Source organism: Peromyscus californicus, unplaced genomic scaffold, assembly GCF_007827085.1.
Source record: "Peromyscus californicus insignis strain IS unplaced genomic scaffold, ASM782708v3 Scaffold_9__1_contigs__length_137607984, whole genome shotgun sequence".
NCBI classification, from domain to species: domain Eukaryota; kingdom Metazoa; phylum Chordata; class Mammalia; order Rodentia; family Cricetidae; genus Peromyscus; species Peromyscus californicus.
In genome coordinates, this window is record NW_026294617.1 from 112,364,431 (window position 1) to 112,389,416 (window position 24,986).

General features: G+C 41.5%; 1 protein-coding gene and 1 pseudogene across 4 annotated transcripts in view; both read left to right on the forward strand.

Moving 5' to 3' along the window:
• Nucleotides 1-9: 9 nt before the first annotated feature.
• LOC128105178 (40S ribosomal protein S3a-like) lies at nt 10-15,023 on the forward strand (annotated as a pseudogene).
• A 2,513-nt stretch (nt 15,024-17,536) lies between these two features.
• Ube2d3 (ubiquitin conjugating enzyme E2 D3) overlaps nt 17,537-24,986 on the forward strand; it is a 30,204-nt gene continuing 22,754 nt past the window's right edge. Inside the window, exons 1-2 of one of the 4 annotated variants that reach the window (XM_052730131.1) lie at nt 17,537-17,675; nt 19,070-19,221. In XM_052730131.1, the coding sequence (XP_052586091.1) occupies nt 19,198-19,221 (24 nt within the window). In that variant the 5' untranslated portion in view covers nt 17,537-17,675; nt 19,070-19,197. Of the gene's footprint in view, nt 17,758-17,826; nt 18,043-18,094; nt 18,229-19,069; nt 19,222-24,986 lie in introns of those variants that run through there. The other 3 variants (XM_052730132.1, XM_052730130.1, XM_052730129.1) reach the window with 3 other exon arrangements.

Genomic DNA, 24,986 nt, shown 5'->3' on the forward strand with positions numbered 1-24,986 from the left:
GAGTGACGTGCGCGCTGCGGAGCGCGTGCGGAGCCCGGCCTGGCCTGGGCGCCCCGCGCCGGGCAGGGCCGAGGGACGGGGCTTTCTCCCCGGAAGCCGCCTTCCCCAAGTGAGCGTCTCCCGGCTCCTCTGCTTGGCGCGGCCCCTCGGTCACGGCTGGTCAGCTGGCTGCGGACCCCGCCCCGGGCCCGGCGATGCAAGCTCAGCGAGAGCACCCCAACCCTGCAGTGCCCGGGCCCGCCGCTTCACCCTCCGTGTAAGCCGGGTTTTAAAGGGAACCCAAAACGAGAACTACCTAGTGATTTTTTTTTTTTTTTTTTTACTCCGCAACTTTAGTCAGTCCTGCTCAAGTATCCTGACGCTTCTTTTTTTCCTTTCGGCTACTGTGACAAGTTATAATAGTCCGTGGTTAGATTTCGTTTTTCAGTTCCTTCTGAAGGTGAGTTAACTAAAACGCTTCAGGGAAGTGTTCTGTTTAAAGAAAAAATGAGAGTTTACCTTTTGTTTGGTTTTTGAGACGGTCACGTAACCTAGGCTGACTTCAAGGTCAGGAAGCTGATTATCTAGAGCTTCCAAATGCTGGGATTACCGCGCCGGTCTTGTGGAGTTTCTTTGTTACAAAGACTTGCATCTTCTAAAATGTAAAAGTATTTGTGAAGTTTTACTTTTTTTGGCTGAAGTCAGAATAACCAAAGTAATGCATTTGTTGTGAGGTTAAGGGCTCCTTTGGACCAAGAAGACTACTGTTGGGTAAGCTAATTAGACCAGCAGGCTTGAAGACGTCACTGAAGACGGACCCCTCATTCAATCTGCCCCTTACAGTACTAGCAACTGGAACTGCAACTTTGATTTCTGGTCACAAAGAGTGGGATCTGAATCACATTTCTGACCTTGGTGAAAACATGACATTCTAAACTGACCCAAAGATCTTATGTTTGCTATCTGATGCTGAGGTGGAGGGCTTTCTTCTAAGAACAAAGGATATAACCATTGTTCCCCTCCATTAAGAGTTCGTCCAGATGAACTGTCAGGAAAATAAGCCCTAGGGAAACTGTTCAAGAAACTTAGAAACTTAAATAGTCCAAAGCCTACTTTTAAAACATATTGCAGCACCATAGTTTCTTTAGCTATTGTCCACTGTCACCTCTTGAAAACGTTCCCTTTGGTCGCTGTCCACTTTCACCCTTTGTGAGTGCCCTACTTTACCATTCAATACAATCTGTCTTCCCCACTACCCTGTGTCTTGTCTAAATTTTTTCAACTTATCACAAGGACTAGGGACCTGAGAGAGTAGATCGAGTACCTGGTAAAAGTATCAGAACTTTAGTGTTCTACAGCATACCGTATTTGGTATGCCAATAGAACATCATGTTGTAATCAATGTTTTATTTTTTATTGGTATTTTAAAGTGGGAAATACTAAACCGTCCTTTGAACTGTTTAAATTTAATCTCTGATCATCTTTCACCAAAACACTAAAAAGTAGCAGGTAATGAAAACCTTGTTAAAAAAAAATGACTTCCTATCATTTTTAACCAGATTAGATTGTTCAAGTATAATGGAAATTGCAGGTGTTTGGATATAGATAAGTGTTCATGAGCTATGGTATAGGAACATAAATGATACACATTATTAAAATGCCAGTGCTTTTTCTTTATTTTATTTTATTTTTTTTGTCTGAAGGAAAAAAAGGACCTGAAGTTGTTTGTCTTAAAAGGGTGGAATTTAAGCATTCTTGCCCTCTGAACTGTCTATTATTATCTTGAACCTCTGCTGATCAGGTGTACCATCCTTGTGGAAATGATTGAGGTAGCGGGTTAAGTTGGAAGTAGAGTAATTTGAAGAACATTTGAGAGAAGACATTGGATATTTATTTCAATTCACTTTGACAAAGGCAAAGTGTGCTTTGTTGAATGGCATTCTTAAGGCCTCTACAGTTTTTCATATAGGATAAAAAGTAGATACCTCTCTTAGAAGTACAATAAGAGGGTCAAGTGCTAGATTACAATTCATTATACTCAGTACCGTTGTCAACATATAGGCTATGCCTAATACCCAGAGAGACTCTTTGTATTCTTTATATCCACACTTGCAGTACTACCATTGCAACTGTTTTGTATGTTTTTGAACTTCATATAAAAGGAATTACACTTTTTTTATGTGGAGTATGTGTGTGTGTGTGTGTGTGTGTGTGTGTGTGTGTGTGTGTGTGTGTGATTAGCTTCCCCTTAGCAGTATTTTTAGATACTGATTTGATATTTTTTGATGGACACTTGTATGGCTAAAACTTTGCCTTGAAATCTAGAAAAATATGGATCATATATTAGCTACTCCTGTTGCATGGCAAGAGCTATGCTAAGATAGTCCTGGGCCTGGAAAGATGGCTTAGCAGTTAAGAGCACTTGCTGCTCTTGAAGAGGACCCAGATTCAGTTCCTAGCAGCCACATGATAGCTTACAGCCATCCATAACTTCCGTCACAGGTGATCTGAGATCCTCTTCTTACCTCTGCAAGTATCAGGGATACACAGAGTACATAGACATATATGCAGGCAAAACACTCATACACTTAAATGTTTTTAAAAAATTTATGAAGATGTGGGGCTAGAGAGATGGTTCAGCGGTTAGGAGCACTTCTAGAGGTCTTGAGTTCAGTTCCCAGCAACCCCATGGTGACTCACAACTATCTATAGTAGGATCTGATGCCCTCTTCTGGAATGCAGGTACATATACAAAACACTCATACATAAAATATAAAAAAAATTACAAACATGCTCTTGATCCTACCAACTATAAGATCCTTATTGGGGATATTTTCTTAGATTCCCTTCAAGATTTATATCCTGTTTCACTGTCTTTTCTTTTTAAATATTTTTTTAGTGTGTGGGTGTTTTGCCTGGATGTATGTCTATGCACCACATGCATGCCCAATAACTATGAAGACTAGAAGATGCCTTGGGATTGGAGTCACAGACTGTTGTGAACTACTATGTGGGTTCTGGGAATTAAATCCAGGTCCTCTGTAGAGCAGCTAGTGCTCTTAACCACTGAGCACCTGTCCAGCCCCTTATTTCTTTTTTCTAAATGGTCCTAGGTAGTCCATACACCACAAATTCCATTTTATTCTTTTTCATTTCAACAATCCTGCTTTCTTGGGTGTGATGGTTATTTCTTGGCTGTCAACTAGACTATATCTGAAATTAAAACCCTACTGGGTACACCTGTGATGGATTTTTTTCCTTAAATAATTTTAAATGAGAAGACCCAACTTTAATCCAGATCTTTTGAAGTGGGAAGATCTACCTTTAATCTGGGTCACACCTTCTGCTGGCAGCCTATATAAGAAGGAAGCTTACTCTTTTTGCCTACTTGCTTTCACTCTCCCTGGCAAGTCCATTCCTTGACTGGCATTGGAGCCTACTTTGGGATTCTGGTATAGACTAAAGCCCAGCTAAGGCATCCGGCTTTGTGGACTGAACAACTGTGTGGTGGTATTGTGTTCCCCAAAATATTGTGCACCCTAATAAACTTATCTGGGGTCAGAGAGAGAACAGCCACTAGATACAAAGGCTAGAAAATGGTGGCACTCACACCTTTAATCCTAGCACTCCAGAGGTAGAAATCCCTCTGGATCTCTGTGAGTTCAAGGCCACATTGGAAATGGTCTGGCATGGTGACACATGCCTTTAATCTCAGAAAGTGAGGCTTTAATCCCAGGGAGTGGTGGTAGAAAGCAGAAAGGTATGTAAGACGTGAGGACCAGAAACTAGAAGCATTTGGCCTGGTTAAGCATTTGGCTGGTTAAGCTTTCAGGCTTCTAGCAGCACAGTTCAGCTGAGCGCCATTCGGATATGAGGACACAGAGGCTTCCAGTCTGAGGAAACAGGATCACCTGAAGAATTGGCCAGGTGAGGAAGCTGTGGCTTGTTCTGTCTCTCTGATCTTCTAGTGTATACCCCAATACCTGGCTCAGGTTTGATTTTTATTAATAAGAACTTTTAAGATTCCTGCTACACAACTGCTGGATTCCTGGACCTTCCAATGGTAGACAGCCACTGTTGGATTAGCTGGACCACAGCCTGTCAGTCATTCTGAGAAGTCCCCTATAGATAGACAGATAGATGATAGAGAGCTATGCTAGATAAAGACATTTAGCTAGAAAGATGAGAGGTAGATAGATGATAGATATTCATTCACTCATAAGTCTGTTCCTCTATAGAACTCTAGTACATTGGGTATTCATAAAACAACACCTGAAAATATGCTCTAAAGAGAAGTGACATGCTTATCTACTTAATCACATAGTACTCAACCAATTCTGATTTTATTAATACTAATGTGTTATCTTTAAAAAACAGCAAAAAACTACCTGAGACAGAGTCTTATGTAGCCCAAGTCAACTTCAAAATCACTCCTACCTTTGCCTCCCAAGTGCTAGGATTATGCATATACCAGCTTTCCTTTTGATTTTTACATGATAATGGGTGCCTGAGTATTGTAATCCATAATATATCAAGACTTGGTATGTCTATTGAACATTTAAGATTTTGGTAAGTATAAAATGCTTATGAGATCCTTATGCAGATATCAAGAAATATTTGTATCTACAATCTCTCCAGCCCCTATATGAATATTTTAAATAAACTTTTAATGCAACCATGGCATACATACAGAAAAATATACAAATTGCTCTGCACTAATGGCATCATAAAAAAGGTAATTATATAACCACAACATACACAACTATATTATTGTCTCTTAATTATTACTTGTCTGTCCCCAAGTGTCACTATATTCTGAACTCTAAAACAAAACCTTGTATTTACTAATACTTAACCTTTATGTAAATTGAATTATACACAGTATATTCTGTGGCTTTACTTAACATTGTGAGATCTAGCCATGTTACTTGTAGCAGTTGTACATTTATTTCACTGTTACATATTATTCTATCAGTATATCACAATTTATCCATTTTGTTGTTAATGGTTTTTGGATATGTTTCCACTGTTTGGTTGAAGGCATGCTGCTAGGAATATTTTTGTATGTATTTTTTAGTGTGCTCCTATGTGCATTTTATTGGTGATTCTATTAGACCTAATTAACTCACTGGTAGAACTTTTAGGTTCCTGTGACTTTGGAGGTCACTATGAAAGTAGGTCAAATATGAAACGGAAGAATGCTTCCCAGGAAGCATGGCTTCAATGAATGAGACAGATACTACTTATTGGCAACTTTGGGCTGTGTGTGTGTTGTGTATACATGTTCCTGTGAATCTGCATGCATGCGTGCATGGGTGTGTGTGTGTGTGTGTGTGTGTTACATGTAGAGGATAGAGGTCAACTTTGGGTTTCTCCCAATTCCTCTTCATTCTATTTTTGAGATAGTCTCTCACTGAACCTAGGGCTCATGGATTTGGATAGGCTGGCTGGGCAATGAGCTTTAGAAATCTGTCTCACACTCTCAGCACTGGGATTACAGACACATATCACACCAGGCTTTTTATGTGGGTCTTTATCAGCTGAGCCATCTCGCCAGTCCCAAGTTTGGGCTTCTTACAACATGAAACCAAAAGGTAGAGAAAGGGAGCAGCAGTCTCCTGGTAGGAGTAAGTGATACCAGTTAACAGAAGGAATTTGGATTGCTGCTACTCAATGGAATAAATAGTATTGGAACATAGGATTTTTCATTAAGATTCTTCTCTGTATGCTCTGGCATGGCCTACTAGTCCACTAATATATAGGTATGTGTGTATGGGTGAGGGGGGTGAGAAATGGAGTAATCACCTAAGGGGCTTGACTAGGACTCAGATCTTACAGCAGCACATGTTTCAGTCACCCTACCTTAGTAAAGAATTCTATTCAACTTACTTGTTGGCAGAGTGAGAGAATATTAGCATGTACAGTAAACAAAAGCAGCTATGCCTGGGAATGTAGACAATATGATCAGCTGAAAAGTGGGATCTAGAAAATAGATTATTTTATTTTTCTTCTCTACCATGTGTGAGGCTAGACTAAGGCCATTAGCACACTAAGCCTACCAGAATTTAGTTGGGGCCTAAAATGATTCAGGCTCTACAAATCCTGATCTATTTTTATATCACTTGGGTTCTTAGATTACGTATACTAACTGAAAGCTTGAAGTTGATGAATTCTGAATTTCACATAAATACCACTTCCTACTCAGTCCTGTGAACTTGTGGCAAGCTCTACTTTGTCTTCCAGGTGCTTGTAGAAGAGCCAGATGGCTTTCTGGAAAAAGCTTCAATTATTGGGGCTTAGTTCTGATTCTTCCTGTTTGTAATACTCTTGAATAAACTCTTGCAGTCTTCACTAATTTGGTAGCTTCCCAATGCCATTAAAACAGGTATGCTTGTTTTATTTTGCCTTAGCTTTTCTCATTGTTTGCAACAAAAGTATGAGCAAAACTTAGTTCTTCACTATCAGAAAGTAGAACCTAAAGAATCCCATCTGTTTTCTGTCTGTCTCTGTCTGTCTCTGTTTCTCTCTCTCTCTCTCTCTCTCTCTCTCTCTCTCTCTCTCTCTCTCTCTCTCTCACACACACACACACACACACACACACACACACACACACACACACACACACACAGAGTCTCACTCTAGGTAGCTCGGGTTGGCCTCAAACTAGAGCACTCCTGCCTCTGCCTCTGGAGTGCTGGAAGTACTGCCATTACACACATGCTGGCCTCTGATAATTTTCTATACAATAACACAACATTGAAAACTTCATTGTGCAACATTGTAATGAAAGCCATGCTTTATATGGTGGTGATACGCAAAAACAGACGTGAGAAGGAAGAGAAGAGACAGAAGCCCAAGAGGCATCTATAGTAATGGATCAAATATGAGTTGATGAGAGTCACCATAGAGAATGCAAAGAATGCTGAAGTTGGAGTCACAGGACTGGTCATTACACGGATCCTGTCACCTCTGCTAAGTCATTTAACCTGTCCGATGCTGCTTCCTTATTTACAACTAGTCACCTCATAGGTCCTAAACTATTTGGATGAAATATTAACCACTTCTGCTTAACCTATGGAGTTGTCATTAGTGGTGAAAAATACATTATAAAACTTAAAATGCAGTGTTCATTGGAGATGAAGGAAAAATATGAAAGACAGAGATTAATATGTTGAGTCTTAATGACTAGAAAAAGATATTCACCCTAAGCAGGTCAGTCAGGATAGGAAATGATTTTTGAAAACCAAGACTAGGGTTAAAGAATAAACAGTGGTTTAATTTTAATTGAAGAAATGTCCAGCAGACAGTTAGTTAATAATATATTAATATATTCTTAGGTATTTTCAATGTGAGATTATTTACTCTTCACAAATTTTTAAATTCTTCAAAAGATGCTATCTCCAAGAGGATCTATATTCTCTCACTTAAAAACAACAAAAATTCACACACACACTTCACTTACTCTGGTCTGTTTTGTAGAATTGAACATTTGCTAGGAAAAGATCATGAAGGTGAGAAGATGGGTTGGTGAGTGGTCCAAGGGGAGTGCATCAACTTACATGTAGTTGTTGAATAAAAAAGATGTTCTAGGTCCTTCCCTAGCTGCTATTCTTCATATGTATCATGTTAGTTGTCACCACTATTAGCTTAGGATGTCTATAGCTCAGAAGTTGGGTCTGGAATTTAGGTAGGGCTCACATGGATGACTTCTGTTCCTTGTGTCATTGTTTGAAGCTCTCTAGTGGTACTCAGTGATAGCCTAGGCTTGAGACCCCAAGATGGCTTCATTCACCTGTGTAGTGTGTCAGAAGAGTAGTCGCTCCAGCATAGTGACACTCCCCTGGCCTTAGTAGGGGCTCATAGCTTTTTAGTGTCTGGTCATGGAAGAGCATCATTTTTTACTGTATTCTACTGGTCATAGGCATTACAGAGTTTATCCCAACTCAAGGGGAAAAGACCCCATGAGAACAGAAAAAAAAAATCTCTTTCACTTTGAGGGAAAGGGCTTCAGAATATCATTGTTTCAACTTGTATAACTAGTTAAGTGAGGGTCCTACTGTACTCCTGCCTGTAGTGTGTACCTGTTCCACCTATGACCTTGAAGCATCATCCCCCCCCCCCCCCCCCCCCCCCCCCCCCCCCCCGCCGTGAGGCCTCAGGGCTAGTTTAAGCTGAGGGGTGCGTATACCTGTTAGAACTTTATTATTTAGTCAAAAGGGGAGAAATATAGTGGGTACCTGTTCCATCTATGACCTTGAAGCACCAGCCCCTAGGGCATGACCTCAGGGCTAGCTTAAGCTGCACGTATACATGGCCCCTTCTCTCCCTCATGGGCTTAGATGGTGTGGACTGACTCAGGCGACAGGAACAGCGTGGGACAGGACATCAGCCTTCCAGAACTCTACCACGACTTTGCCTTATCCTGTTTGGTAAGTTGTTCTCCCCAATATAATTTCTAAATGAAATAGTTTATCAGTATCTATGGATTATCTGCAATACTTGCCATCTATGGCGTCTATGCATGAAGGATCTCCTGAAGGCCAGACCCGCTTCCCTAGAATCACAACACATAAAGTGTGGGTTCTCTGTGCCTACACATTTGAATATGTCTCCAAAGTTCTTATATTGTAAACAATCCCCAATGCAGCAGTCATTGAAAGACAGGGTCTAATAAGATTAGACCATGGGACCATCTTTGCCTTCAGGAATAGATTAATAGCATCCAGTGAGTGCATTGGTTCTCAAAAAAGGGGATTTGTAAGTTTGTACTCCTCTGGCCTTGTCTCCTGGTCTTACATGTGCTTGCTGGTCTTTCCACCATGTTATGATAAAGGAAGATCTTTCACCAGATGTGTCCCATCGATCTTGCATTTCCTAGCTTTGGGAAGCATGAACTAAATAAAGTTTATAATTTAAAAAATCATATGCACGATGTGTTTCTTTTAAATGTCTATGCCTTTCATTGTAGATGAATCACTAAATGGTCTTATTAAATAAAAGACATGGAGCCAGAAATCGGGGTTAGAACCTGAGAGATCAGAGGAATAGGGAAAGCCACAGCTAACCTCACCTCACCAACTGCAGCTTCCAAAGAGAGACCTGCTTCCTGTATACCTATGCCTATATTCCTTTGTTCTGTTCTCTCATTGGCTCTCTCAGCCCAGCTACATCACTTCCTCTTCCTGCCCAGCTCTGTCATTTCCTGTCTGTCTGTACAGACCTCTATGGTTAGTGCTGTGATTAAAGGCCTGTGTTACCATGCTTGGCCCTGTTCCCCAGTGTGGTCTTGAACTCACAGAGATCCAGACAGATCCCTGTCTCCCAAGTGATAGGATTAAAGGCATGTGCTACCATTCATTGCCTGCCTTCTATGTTAATATAGTGGCTATCTTTTTCCTCTGATCCTCAGGTAAATTTTATTGGGAGACACAGTATATTGGGGGACATAATACATAACCACATTTCATTTAGACACAAAATGTAAGATAGTTTCTGTTCCTCTTTAAAAATTTAATTTCTCTTGGTGTTGTTCTATCTTTACACTAAGTCTATGTGGTTGTGTCTAGGCTGGCATAGCAACTCACTAACTGCTCAGTGGTAACTGGGTAGCAGCACTTCATCCATTAAAAAGCAGGCTTGGGGGTTGGAACAAACTTTCCTTGTGTATCTTCTGCCTCTTACCATGTGAGTTTGAGACAGGATCTCTTGGGAGTCCAGGCTAGTTTCAAAGTATGTACCAAAACTAGCTTTGAATTCCCGATCCTCTTTCCTCCGCCTCCTAAGTGCTGGGATTACAGTTGTGCATTACCAGGCCTAGCTTTGTCCTTGCCATTTTATTCTAACTCCCTTAAATGAATTGACTTTTGGTTGTACAGAATTCTGGTTATACAGAGATATTTTATTGGCCTATTTTGTTTTCATGCCCAGCAAAAGTTTACGAATAACATCCTTTCTAGTTCTACCTTAAATAAAAGTCTTACACTTTTACTTGAGTTCCTAGAAATGAGTTAACATTTCCTCTTATCTAGTAGTAAGACATGAGTTTCTCAACCTTAAGGAACCTTGAGATGAGAAGTCGATACTGGAAACTTTATTCTGTAGCAGAAAGTTTTATGAAGTTGAATTCTCCAGTAACTGCAGCTTTAATTGTTCCTAATAGACATTAAGTCAATGAAGTTTGGAGGGCTCTGTCATCATGTAAAGCTCAAAGCTACACTATGTGACAAAAGCCAGAAAAGAGGATATACTGTGGACCGCAAATGAAATTCTAGAAAATGCAAAGTAGGGATAACAAGATGACTCAGCAGGTAAAAGTGATGCCACCAAGTCTGACAACCTAAACTCAATCTCCAGGGCCTACCATGGTAAAGAGAACTGACTCCCAAAAATTCTCTGACCGTGCGTGGCACACATGCCCACACAGACACGAAATAAATATTTTAAGACATGAAAGCATTTTTAAAAAGAAAATGCAAACTAATCTACAAAAAAAGAAAACAGGTCAGTGGCTTCCTTTGAAAAGGGAAATGAGAAATAATTTACACACACACATATAAGCACAAAGTAACTTGTGTCAATGCTCACTTTATTTGGTGGTACTTCCACTGCTATATAAAAATGTAAGTTACTAAGTTCTATGCTTTAAACAATGATTTGTACATGTCAGTTATGTTTCTTTAAAGCTATTAAAAATATAATACTCCAGCTGTGGCATATTGGGGAGATAAGGGAAAGGCAATTCCTTTATTCTGAACTAAGTACTTTTTAAAAAAGTTTCCCCTTACTAGAACCTATCAAAGCTTCATTTCTGTTGCTTTAATAAATACCTTGACAAAAAACAATTTAAAGAAGAAAGTGTTCCTTTGGCTTACAAACCCAGGTTATATTTAACATTATAAACATAAGGGTTAAAAGAAAGTACTCCTGCTGGGTGGCAGTGGCACATGCCTTTAATCCCAGCACTCAGGCAAAGGCAGGTGAATCTCTGAGTTCGAGGCCAGCCTGATCTACAAACTGAGTTCTGGGACAGCTGGGGCTGTTACACAGAGAAACCTTGTTCCCAAAAACATAAAACAAAACAAAGTACTCCTAAGAAAGACACACCTGAAAGCATGGGTGTGGGCTTCTCAAAGACTCTTCCATCACACCTTGATATATCCTCCACATGGCTATCATAGTTATTTTTTTGAGAATGAAATCCAATCAAGCCTTTTTATGTAAACAAAATTATTCTATCCCATCTACTTCAGAATAAAAGGATCTCAAGATTTAGTCATCTATTTCAATGGTGCATGTACATGTATGCATGTAAGGGCACACACACAACCAAAGCACTTGTCGCTTCCCAAAGTTACTAGGTCACCTTGAGACTTAATGTTTTTTTCCTATTGCCTATGAAGTTTCCTTTTCCCAGCTCTGCCTCACTTTTTCACTTACACTGCTCTGGTTAGAAGACAAATTATTCTATCAACAGATCTGTACTATGTTAACATTTGGTCTAAGCTAGGCATGGTGATACACCCCTGTAATCTCAGCACTCCATAAGCTGAAGCAGAAGAATCACAACTTTTAGGCCAGCCTGGTTACGAGTTTAGTTTGAGGTCAGTCTCGAATTATAAGTGGATTCGTGGTGGTGTTTTGTGGTTTTTAGTTTCTAGTGTGTATAGGTACTTTCCCTACATGTGTATCTAGGTACTACATGCATTCTGGTGCTTGTGGTAATCAGAAGAGGACATTTGATCTCCTGGGTTATATCTGGAGTTACAGATGGTTGTGAGCTACAATGTGGGTGCTGGGAAGAGAACCCAGATCTCTGGAAGAGAGGCCAGTGCTCTTAACTGCTGAACCATTTCTCAAGCCCCTGAGCTTGTTTTTAAAAATTGTACTTCTAGCCTTTTGGCTCTCTCTGCAGCACCATGGCAGTCGGCAAGAACAAGCGCCTGACGAAAGGTGGCAAGAAGGGAGCCAAGAAGAAAGTGGTTGATCCATTTTCGAAGAAAGATTGGTATGATGTGAAAGCTCCAGCTATGTTCATTAGAAACATTGGAAAGACACTAGTCACGAGGACTCAAGGAACCAAAATCGCATCTGATGGCCTCAAGGGTCGTGTGTTGGTTGCTGATCTACGGAATGACGAAGTTGCGTTTAGAAAATTCAAGCTAATTACCAAGGATGTTCAGGGCAAAAACTGTCTAACTTCCATGGCATGGATCTTACCCTGGACAAAATGTGTTCCATGGTCAAAAAGTGGCAGACCATGATTGAAGCTCATGTGGATGTCAAGACAACTGATGGTTATTTGCTCCATCTGTTCTGTGTTGGTTTCACTAAAAAACGCAACAACCAGATACACAAGACCTCTTGTGCACAGCACCAGCAGGTCCGCCAGATCCGGAACAAGATGATGGAAATCATGAACCGAGAAGTGCAGACAAATGACTTGAAGGAAGTGGTTAATAAATTGATTTCAGAGAGCACTGGGAAAGACATAGAAAAGGCTTGCCAGTCCATTTATCCTCTTCATGATGTCTTCATTAGAAAAGTAAAAATGCTGTAGAAACCCAAGTTTGAATTGGGAAAACTCATGGAGCTCCATGGTGAAGGTGGTAGTTCTGGAAAAGCTACTGGTGATGAGACAGGTGCTAAAGTTGAACCAGCTGATGGATATGAACCACCAGTTCAAGAATCTGTTTGAATTCCAGATTTTTAATAGTGACAAATAAAAGTCTTATTTGTGAAAAAAAAATGTACTTCTAAATAAATGTTTATTGAAAGGCAGAATGCCTTTGAAACATAGAAATGTTACAGTGACTTTATTCCAAGCTAACAAACACAAAAAAGCTAACTAAGTTTTGTGAAACTAAGTGACTATAGTAGTATTAAACCAAATTTCTGTGTTCTAAGGCAAAAGCCCTGTCATGCTTCAGCAAAGAGGAATGCATTAATTAGGGTTTTCCAAAGAAACATTGGAATTGGCTCTGACACTATCATGAAGGCCACAAAGTCCCAAAATATGCTATTTTTATAAAATGATGAACAAGTAAAGCTAGTGATCTAGTTCAGTCCAAGTCTGAAGACCTGGAGGCGAGAGAGGAGAATGCGATAAAAGCTTCATTGTGAATCTAAAGGTCAGAAAACCAGTAGTATTGATGTCCAGAGAAGATGGATATAAGCAAGAAGCAAATTTAATTTTATTCAAAATCTCAATGGATTGAAAAATTCTTGTTTGCCTTGAGGGCAGTCTTCTTTGGTCTCAGTCCACTGATTCAAAGGGTAATCTCTTCAATTACATCTCATGGATACACCAGGAAAAAAGTTTTACCAACCATCTGGGCATCCCTCTACCCAGGCAAGCTGACACATAACATGTCAAAGTTAGCCATCACAAGTATTTTCATATAGTTGGAACATTGTCCCTTCCCCAGAAGAGGTTTCTGAATGATGTTTACTTTTTTTCTAACTTAAATACTATGATATAAAATAGTATTTAAAATACTGATAAAGTGTTAATACTTATTGTACAATCTGATAGAGTAAGAAAGGTAATTGCTAAATATTTGTGTTTATATATAAAAAGTATATGCACACACACACATGAATTAATAAAAAATAATTCATGCCAAGCAAAGAAAAAAGCTTCCCTGCTTACTTTTAGTTTATTGGCTTGTAACATTTTCCTTCCCACTTATTTCTGCCATACCTCATTTAGCCTGGCCTAGAACTCAGTAGCAACCCAGGCTGACCTTAACTCATGATCCTCCTGCTTTGCTTCCTAGGCGCTGGGATTACAGGTGTGTGCCACCAGATGCCAGCATTCTGCTCTGTTTAGTGCAATTTTGATCCACAGATACATCACCCAAATCAACCACTAAGTATCTGGGTTATTTGTTTTTGAGTATCTTGACTAACAGTTACTATGAACATTTGTGTGTATGTTTTCTGTAAGGAAAAAAAAACAACACACTAATTCTTTTTTATCTCAAAGATTTGTGAATGACTAATTATAGCCCAAACCCTACCAATTTAAGGTCAAAGTGACGTTTTCAACGTGAAAACACAGCTTTTATTTCAAAACAGTGTCATTATGTAACCCAGGTTGACCTCCAACTGGAGCTCTCCTTCCCTGGTTCCTCAGTGCTGGGATTACAGGAATGTGATACCATGCCCAGCCAAATGACAATTTTCTCAAATAGTATTAATTCCTGTAATGATATTGTAAACCAGAGAATATAAAATTAATTGGATTTTTATGCAATATATTTGTTTCACTTGGGATCCAAATCATGTATTTGCAGAATATGCAAATGAGCTTTTAATATAAAATCTTATACTTTATTGTGTATATGATATGTATTGCCTGAGGGCACTTTTAACACAGGGTTTCATGTTTTAACTCATTCTTGCCCCAAACTTTAAAAAGATGTGCCGGGCGGTGGTGGCGCAAGCCTTTAATCCTAGCACTCGGGAGGCAGAGGCAGACGGATTTCTGTGAGTTCGAGGCCAGTCTGGACTACAGAGTGAGTTCCAGGAAAGGCGCAAAGCTACACAGAGAAACCCTGTCTCAAAAAACCCAAAAAAAAAAAAAAAATGTATGAGTGTTTTGCTTCCATGTATTTATATATTACTTGCATTCCTGGTACCCATGGAGGCCAGAAGGCATCAAATCCACTGGAACTGGAGTTACAGATGGTTGAGCCACCATGAAGATCTTTGTATTGAACCTGGTCCTCTGGAAGAGCAACAAGAGCTCTTAACTTCTGACCCATCTCTCCAGCCTTTGGCATCAAACTCTTCATGTAACTGAGAATGGCCATGAATTCCTGATCCTTCTGCCTCTAGCTCCCAAGGCTGGGATTATAGGCCTTCAATACCATGTCCAGCTAAAACATTTTATCTTGTTTTTTTACTAATCAGTAAAGAAAAAATTTATATTTCTTCAACTAATGATGTAGGAGATAAACACCATAGTGTTAGCCAAACCTACTTTTCAATGTGTGTAACTTTGTATCACCACATTACAATTCTAATAAATACTGGCAGTATCATTCTCTTTTATCATTATTTCAAAATTTGGGTCTTTATTAACTTATTAGATCCTACTGTATTTATTTTTTATTTCTTTTGGGTTAAGAATCTTACATATCCCAAGCAGACCTTGAGCTTGATACAGGTGAGGATAAACTCTACCACATCCACTCCTGCTCCAACCCCAAGTGCTGGGTTACAGGAATGCTGCTACCATCCAGTTTATAGGTGCTAGGGAATTGAACCTAGAGCTTCATGAGTTCTAGACACACACTGTACCAACTGAGCTATATCCCCAGTCCTGATCTTATTGTGTCTATAAAACTTACTCACACCATGTTTGCTTTTTCTTTAAAACTGCTAACTGTACTTCAAATGTCTTTAGAGTATGAATTTCAATATATGTATATTTAAATATGTGTACTTACATATGAAACATTGTTTTGAGAAGGGTCAACAGCGTTACTGAACCGCCCACATATTTTTAGACACAAGAACTCTGACCGCATATTTGTTCCAGTATGCTGTGCTTTGTTGCATAGCAGTGAAGTTTCAGTGCACTTTTATGTTGAAACTTGTTAGATTAGGGCACAGGAATTGGTTTCTTTGAAACTTCTTCATTGTCCTCCCTATATGTTGAGAGTTCCTGATTGGTAGGGTCCAGTGTTTCCCACCAATCATTGCACCCCAGCTTCTGAAAGTACAAAACAAATGGAAAAAAAGTCAGATTCAGATGTCAATTAAAAATACAAATCTAAAACGTCTTGTTCTATAAAACTAAATTCAGTAAATACTCTGCAGTTAAACAGCTGCATTCAAATTCCGCTTCTGCCACTCAGTCGGTCTGTCCCCTTGGTATAACAACAATCTGTGTCCTAGTTTCCTCATTTGTAAGAAAGTGCTTATCTGTAAAAATAACAGTGCCTGGTACATAATTTTCATAAGTATAATCTCTCTTTATATTTATATTATTACTTCAATATAATTCATATTCACAGTCACGTATTAGTTCAGTTAAATGTCTGAGCTGTGGCTGATAGCAAGGAGGAGCAGCAGTGTGTGTAGGGGGTAACAAGAACAATGTCTGACATATATGTATGTGACACACTGTCACAGGGAGACCCATTATTTGTATGTTATCATAAAAGAGTAGACACTGACATAACCTGTACAGTGTCCTTTCATATTATGACATCTGAAACACAGCAACTCTGAGAGAGGGCAGGCATTACTCATCTAGCTTGGTGGGGAAGAAACAAAGCTGTAAGATGTGGAACCAGACCAGTATCCTAAATAGAAAAAAGCAGTCAGGAGAACTCCCATCTGGGTTTCTCCCTCCACCCCCACGCCTAATGCTTTGCTTCTCCTTTAACTGGTTAGCCTGAAGAGAACAATGGGTTGTTTTCAGGGAGGAGGAAGTGTCAGAGGTGGCCAGGAGAGCATGAAGTAAGTACTCAGAAATGGTTCAAATAATCTCTATCACTTGGGAGCTTGTTGTAAATGTATCATCTCGGGCTCCTACTCGGGCTTACTAAATCAAAATCAGCATTTTAAACTAAACTACAGGTGATTCCTATGGGCACTAGTTGAAGCAGCTGTATCCCACTAATTGCTCTAGTGACATTTTATATATATGTATATATGCAGCTATATATGTGTACGTATACACACAATATAAACCCTCATTCTTAGATCCTTCATCACTTTTTATCATTTTAATTAGGGACTATTGTCTGCAACAGGTTTTCAAAATTCTACTTTTTTCCATGTAGTCCTTAAGGATTTCCACTTTAAGTGGGGTTATTCATGGGTGTTAGAAAACCCTAAAGTAGGTTGATCCGTTCTGCCTTTAAATGCCTTTCAAAAAATTAAAGTCTTAGTTTTTAACCAAAGGATATAGTAGATGACAAACGGCCCTCTACACCTTAAGCACGACAGATTAAAAACACTTAGAGCTCTCACCCACCGAGTTTAATCCAGACTGATTCCCTAATGTTTTGCCACTTTGGGGTTCAAAGACTGAGCCAGCAACGGGAGAAAGAAGATTCTAAGGCTCCACACCTAACTTTGCCTGACGTCGGGGGACCAAGGCCCTATGCAATCCGATCACAATTAAGCTGCATTGTTAAGGCTATGCCAACGCAGGCCCCTGCAGGCCGCGGCCCAGATTGGGTCCTGAGGGTTTGCAACGCACAGCACCCCGCACGTGGCGGTGCTATCGGCACTCAGCCTGGGTCTGTTTTAAATTACCGTTCCTAATTTGAGGGGAGCCTCCTCCCGCTGCTTAACCCTCTCGGTGGAGCACGGGACGAAATCTCCATCACCTGGGCCACCGGAAACCAGGAACCCGCTCCGGCCGGCGGCCCCTCCCACAGCCCATTCCCGATTGGACGCCCGCCCGAGAGAGGGCCGTGTCAGCGCGCGCGCCGGCTAGCCTGGGGAATTCCATTTCCTCTCCCGCCCACCAGCATAAGCACTCAGGGGCGGTGCTTTCCGCCCAAGACCCGCCCAGCGAGAACCTGGGGTTCCCGGCGCATCTCGCGATACCTTGCGGATTTGGGGGCGGGCCCCAGCCAGGAAGAGAGCACAAAACTGCCCTTAAGTCATTGCAGCCCCGGAGCTCCGGTTAGCCTGCCACGAGGTTCTCGCGAGATCCGCCGCCTCCATCCCAAGTGAGGAAACCGGGGGCCACTGCAGGGAGGGGCGTGGGGGCCTCCACCGCGCAGCTGCCGCTTCCATTACCTTCCTCCTAAGGTCTCCTTCCGGTTCTCGATGCTTCTCTGAGTCTCAGGGTTTCCGCCACTCGTCTACCCTCCCTTCCCCCCCCCCAGCCCATGACCCGCCTCCGTCCCCCGCCCTCCCGGTCCGACCTCCGATCGGTTTAGTTAAGACGGTGCCGTTCCGCCCGGAGGACGGCAGAGAGAGAGAGGGTGGCCGCGTCCGCTCGGCCTGGTCCAGGGCAGCAAACCGCTCCCTTCCAACAACCCCTCGGCTCGCCCCGCGCTCGCGACGGCGGCGTTGGCGGACGGATACGCGGCGGTGAATAGGCGGGCGGGCGGGGGGTGGGGGGGAGGGGCGGAGCGTGGCAGCTGGCAGTAGTTCCGTCAGAGCGGACATCTTGTGGCTGTGCCGTGCGCGTGAGCCCCGTAGGGCCGGGGAGGCACCAGCTGCCGCGCGGGGAGGAGGCCGAGGCCGCAGCTCGAGGGAGGCCCCGGCCCCTCTTGTGTACGCGTGGGTGTGGACAGCTCGGGAAAGGGGAGGGCGACCGGCCGGGGCCAGCGCGGCGCCCCGGGGGCTGGGGGGGGGGGCGGCCCGAGGGGGGCAGCCCTCGGGGCTGGGCTGGGTGGGGTGGGGTGGGGAGGCCGGCCGGGCGGCCGGGCGGCGAGGCCGCGGCCCGGCTGGAGGCTGGGGGAGGTGGGGGGGTGGGGGGGAGACATGGGCGCGTCCTCGCGCCGGAGCCGGAGCTTCGCGGCCGCCGGGCGCGTGGTGGAGGAGGAGGAGGAGGAGGAGGAGGTGGCTGGGCGCGCGCACGTAGCAGCGCGCTGTGAGGCGGGGAGTAAGGTGGTGGTGTCAGGGGCGACCCAGAACCAGCCCTAGCTGCGGGGGAACGGCGGCACCCACGGGTCCCATTGCCTTCTGCTAGCCCGCCGACCTTTGGAGCAGAAACCGAAAGGAGCCGGGCGCCGGTCCGGAGCCTGCCGCTCCCCTCCCCCTTTGCCTTTCTTTGCCCTAGTGACGCCGGCCTAGCGCCGACTAGGCCCCGGCTCCTCCTCTGCCCGGCTCTGGACCCTGCCCCGCACCCACCCCTTTCTCCTCCGCCTCTTCCTCTCCCACCCGGGGCTCTCTCTTCCTTTTCAAGAGGCCGGGAAGTTAAACTTGTAACCTCCTCTTCTCGGCTCTTCCCGTCACCCTCGCCCTCTCGGGGCGAACCGCGGAGAGAAGTAGTTGGTGGCTTTGCTACCTACCCCGCCCTGCCCGGATCGCGACGGTTTTCCGGGCGCTGGAATCGGCAGGGTTTTTCTCCGAGGCCTGGGCCAGTGGCTGATCTGCTCCGTTTTTGCAAAAGGCGCCTGTGTCTGGCAGAGCCGGTGTGAGAAGAGACAATCCTTCCTCGCCGCCGGGCTGATCAAGACTTTTGGCCGGACCTTTGAGTACACATCGGGATAGTGAGGAGCCCGGCGAAAAGCACAGACTATGGCGCTGAAACGGATTAATAAGGTAAATTGTTGGGGCTAAATGGTATGGACGGGGTCATGGGAAGAAAGGAAGACTCGGCCCCAGAGAAAAGTGTGGGAATGGGACACAATTCTGAAGATACCTTTTCTCGGCCTGGGCTGCCTCGAACGCGGGTGTTCCTTATGAAATGAGCTTTAAGTTGGGGGAACTGAGTGCTTTTGGCAAGCGAAATGTTAGGCTGAATTTTACTAGAATCTGGGCGAGGGAGCGTGGCTTCTAGGCGCCTCGGTTTTCGGCCTCACGAAGAGTTAGTCCGGTTTGGGAAGTGGAATTGTGTAGAGGCCCTCGGGCAGATGTCATAGTACTGCTTCCTATTCTTGGTTCTTCAAAACTTATTTAGCTGTACTGTGGCTATAGACCTTCTAGGAAGAAAGGAACGAAACAGATAAGAAAACGTTTTGTTCCGAACTTTATTTACTGAGGGTCAGGGTATTATAAACATACCTCGGTTTGCTAAAAGGTAGTGACGAAGTCTGCCCAGAAGCCTAACCCAATCTGGGCAGTTACACAAGACCAAGTGGGGTTGGGAGGAGGTGGCACTGTTGCCACTTCCTGTATTATGTGGTCGCAGCTTTCACCCGAAGCTATTTATCTGAGGCACCGGGAACTGATGTAAATGCCTTCAGAGAGCTCCCTGGGGGGTGGGGGTGGGGGTGTTTGACAGTGCAGGAAGACTGGATGGACCGACTGTTTTGCTTAGAACCCTTACGGAGGCTTGTTTCAGCAGGCCAGTATAATTTGATAAGTTGTCGGTTTAAGTTGGAAAGAAGCTAAGGTTTTTTCAGAGGTATAGTGTGAGCAGAACCACCACCTCGGGTGGTTTAGTCTCATTTTCTTGCTCTAACTTCTATCCCGCATTTTAAGATGGCGGCTGCTTTAACTGGTTCGGGTTCTTTCTGGCATCTCCTTTTCTATTAATACGAAAAATGTTCTGTGTTAAGCGTTAACCGTTTATCTGGTTGTAGGGAGTTCTAAGATCCTCTGCTTCCAAGACTTAACCTAAATTCAAACTCTCAGACTGAATTTCTCTTCTTAATTTGTGTGTGTGTGTGGTGTATTTGGTTCTTGCACAATCGAGAGGGTGGAGTATTTACAGCTAACTTGAAAAAAATGTCGTGGAATAAACTCGTCTTAATAGAAGACAAAATAGGAAGGTTTGGCGTTAGAAACTTGGGCTCTGGTAGGATAGTTTTTAGACTCTGGAAAGAAGGGCCCGGATCTGGATTGACTACAGTAGATCTGTCTGGTGCTACTTTATTTCTAGTTAGTTAATATGTATAACTTGCTAGGTTTAATTGGCAAGGCTAGAGTTTCATGAAAGTTAAAATCTTACCTGAATATACAGATGCTGAAATCTTGGGATTTTTAGGACGTCACTGTGTAATCATTGTAGTTTTATGCAAAACACTAACTGAACTGTTTGTATTCTTGATGATAATGCAAAGGAGAGAAAACCTTAGGACTCAAGACTTTGAATAGATAACTTTAGAATAATTACTTAACTGACCATTTTGAGGGTGAATCTCACATTAGAGATGGATTATTGTGCTTTGCAGCATACTTAATACGGAGACCATAACATTCAGTACAAATGAAAATAATTCAGATCCATAGATTTCTTTTTTTTTTTATAAATGTAAAACACTTTAACGGAAGGCCTTACAGGTTCTTTTTGTTTTACAGGTGATGCCCAGCTGCTCTGGCACCATTTTAATGACTTAAAAGCTCTAGAGGTAGTAGGTTAAGTTGTGAACATTTGTAGTGAAAACACTTGAGTTAGAATCAATCTAGTTTATCCATGTGCCTAATTGACACCAGGAATTTTTCTAGATACTGGAATAACAAGAGAAAGCAAATCTTTTAAGTTTGAAGAATTATGTGTTGATATGTGAACTTTCTACATTAGAGAACTATTTATATGCCACATCACTGATTCAACCTGTAGAATATTTCCAGCTTACCTGTTTGAAACCCCCAATATATTGTCAGAATCATGAGACTTTTTCTAAAATGGCACCCAGATGCAGGCATAGTTTTTGAAAGTTCAGAAAGAGGATGCCTTTTTTTTTTCTTAAGGCATCATTTCTCTAAAATTAAGGAGCCAGTTAGCCATTGTCTTGAGTTGTTTTTATTGCTCCCTGTTTTGAATTCTTGTGATTGCCCCCAGCAAGTGTTAACATGCCTGTTGTTCTCTGTATTTTATTAAAATTTGTATTATACCACTGTAAGCTTTAGTAATCAATTGGAGCAAGTTGTTGGGTGGTTTTTTTTTAATTTTCCATAGATAATTATTCTTAATGTTTTTGCTTAGTCAGTTTTTTAGACCAGATAACCTTACACTTACTCTCTTGTTGTATTGTTATTTGGACCAAATTCTAGTGTGGTCTTGTTGTTAAACAGGCATTTTGAAAGCTGAATTTCAAATCTGTTTTGGGAGCTTTAAGAAATTTTGCTGCTCTAAAGCAAAAAATGACTGTTAGATATTTGGGGAACTTTCAGAACTTACATTAAAGAGCTAAACATAAACTAAGCCAAAAATTTTGTTTTAAAGTATTTGCAATGTTTCATAACTTTTAAACAATAATTTGTAATTTTTTTTTTACAACAAATGTGGAAAATTAGGTGCAGTTGACATCTTCACTATGAAGTAAGAATTAAGTCACTGTTAAATTTAAAAAAGAAACAAAAACCTCATCCAGCTGTTGATGTAGCAGAGTTGAGACTAGAACCCAGGCCTTCTAGTTCTCGATTGCTCTGGTAACCACTGCATTTTTATACCACTCAGGTTTCTGTGGTAGCTAAGACCTAACATAGGGTCTCTGTGTAGTAGGCCTCAAAACAGCCATGTGAGATACTCCCATTTTATGGATGAGGTAACAGACACAGAAGTTGACTTTTGACTTGTTTGTTCAGTCACACAACTAGTGAGAATTGGTTTCTGATAAGGTAGTTCATCTCCAAAAACACTAAAAAAGATGTCTTTTGAACCATTTCAATTCCTACTAAATGTTTTTTTCTAAGATATGCTGATTTCTACCTCATAGAAATATTGAGGATTTAGTCTGATTTTTATGTTAAAGCTAATTTGTAAATTAAGACTGGAATGTATTTAATTCTTAGGTAGTTTTCATTATGGGCTAGAAACTGCTGTGTGTTGGTTAAGTGCTGGGATTGTCTTAAAGTACACAAAGTAGTGGTTCAGGCTATGCAGGCCGATAGGTTTGTCCTGTGTAGTGGTGTTTTTGACTTGTTTTGGTTTTTTTTTTTTTTTTTTTGAATCTTTGAGGCTTATCTTTTCTCATGCTTATCTGCTGTCTTAAATTCCATTTTTGTTATGCTCATAAAGGTTAAGTTGAATTATTCTTCACAGCGCTGGAGAAAGCTATCTGTAACTACATTGTCAAGCTTTACATGTTTGTTGCTTCCTGGGTTCAAGTGCCTGTTAACATTCAAATCAATTCTCAAGGTTTTTTTTTTTTTATTTTTGAGTTCTTGGGATGCTATTAGTGAGGGGAAGCACTTTGTATGGTGTGGAAGTCACGAGCACCTCTGGGGTCAGGTTTGTCTCTCCTACCTTTACCATAGGTTCTGGAGATTGAGCTCAGATTGTTTGCATTCTAAGCAAGCGCCTTTATGCAATATGAGCCATATGAGCTTTTTAATGTTGATTAAAAATGTTCCAGCTTAAATTTTGAGGCAGGGTGTCACAAAAAGGTTGATCTGGAATAAGGCACTTCTGTCTCAGCCTCCTTCCTGAGTGCTAGATTATGATGATTAGAGGACTGGGCCAGTATGCCCCAGCTTGATTGTGCAGATTTTATTCATGTTTTTATTTTTGTGTTTTGCTTTTTGAAGTTGGGTTTGACTTATAGCATTGGCCTCAAACTTAGAGCAATCCTGCCTCTGCCTCCCTGCTGGGATTACAGATGTGTGCCACCAAACCCAGCTGCATTGTGGTTCTTAATAGAAATTTCTATTGCTGTATACAAGAGCTGTTGTGTAGGTAAGTTTTGACAGGACATTTTTATTTCAGAAAATTCTGGCTTTTTAAAGAATACACCAGTGTGAGATCTTACTAAATCAACTTTAGAAAGACGTGATTTTGAAAACATTCATTAAGGGATTCTAAACTTGCTCTTAGTTAGAAACCTCTGGGGGTTAATTTCATCAGTGCTTCACTGGGGTTGTAATTGTGTAATGTGTTACCAGAGGATAAAAACTCAGGAAGGCCATCATTCATGAGAATCTGCTTTGGTTGGAAAAATAATAAGCATTAAATACATTCATGTGTTTATCGCTTTGTATAACTTATTTTCCAAGGTTTATCAAAATTCTTTGCTATTCGGTATCATGGGGGTTTTAGGAGCTTGCTGCTATGACAGTGATCTTAATTCAGACTTCAGTAATGTTGAGTACATTTAATATCTTGGTTTATAGCCTGTTTGCCTTGTAGCATGTATTCTTAAAATTCCTCGGGCAGCTAGGGTAGTACATGCCTGTAGTCTACATTCTGTGGACTAAGGTATGGCAATACAAATTGAAGGTGGCTTTGGCAATGTAGCCATGTATCCTGTCTCAATACAAAACAAATTGTCCTCAGGCTTGTTATGTGGGGTGGGGAAGGGGAAAAGTTTATATTTTTATACCTAAGCATCTTTTATCTTCTAGGGACCTTTCGGGTAACTTTATGGCTGATTTTGTCCTATTTAAGTTCTTAGTTGTGACTTAGTATTTTTGGTTAGTTGTTTCAGGATGGAAATGCTTATTCACATTAACTTTAATCCTAATGACTGAGTATTTACTACCACTGGGTTGCTGCTAACTTTATTTTTCATATCTGTGAAATGCCTGGTTTGCTTTCATGGATTAAAGCTTTCTTTTGGTCTGTTCCAATACTACTTACAAAAAGATTTTTCTCTTTCTGAGATAGAGACTTAGTAGGACTACTTTTGCACGTCACTGGGCCTAGCTTTGAATAATCTTAAGTGACTTACCTTCAAGGGTGATCTAAGGAAGGAAAATTGTAGTATTATTCACTCAAGCCATTCTTAGCACCTTGTCTAATAAACAAGCATACTTGTGTCACCTATAATTAGAACTAAACAGGAAGCTAATGCCTTGTCAGTGATGTAAGGCAGCATAGTGTACAGAACCCACCTTGTAATCCTTAGGATAAAGGAAACTAGGTTTCCTCAGGAAAGGTTACAAACTGAGTTTCAAAGGGGTGGGTTTTGTTGTGGTGCTTTGGGTTTGGGTTTTTTGAAATAGTCTGTGTTCTGGCCTTTCTCAAACTTCATCCTCCTACCTAGACTATGCCAGCTAAATTGATGATTCCTTTTGATTTTTTATGTCTACAGTACTGTGAAGTTTGTTCAGATCATAATCTTTTGCCAAGTATCTTCTGGAAATAATTCTAGTAACCATAAATTTCTGAGAACCTTGTTTCTTTGACATTTTAGTTAAATAAGAAATTCAAGTTGCAGCAGTTGTTGTAATGGGCAGTTGGGGTAAGATTTTTAATCTCAACACTTAGGAGGTTTTTCTATTCCTGCTTCCTGCCTTGTATCATCTCAAGTAATGTTATTCAGAATAGGTGTGCAGCAAGGGCTATTTTGATTCCACTGTAAGTCAAGTCAGATTGAATTTCGGAAAAGTGAACTCCCAAGTAAAATACAGGAAATTAAGTTTGAAAAATAGTAAAGATTCTGATAGGAAATCTGTTACTACCTTTTGTTATGTACTAAAAT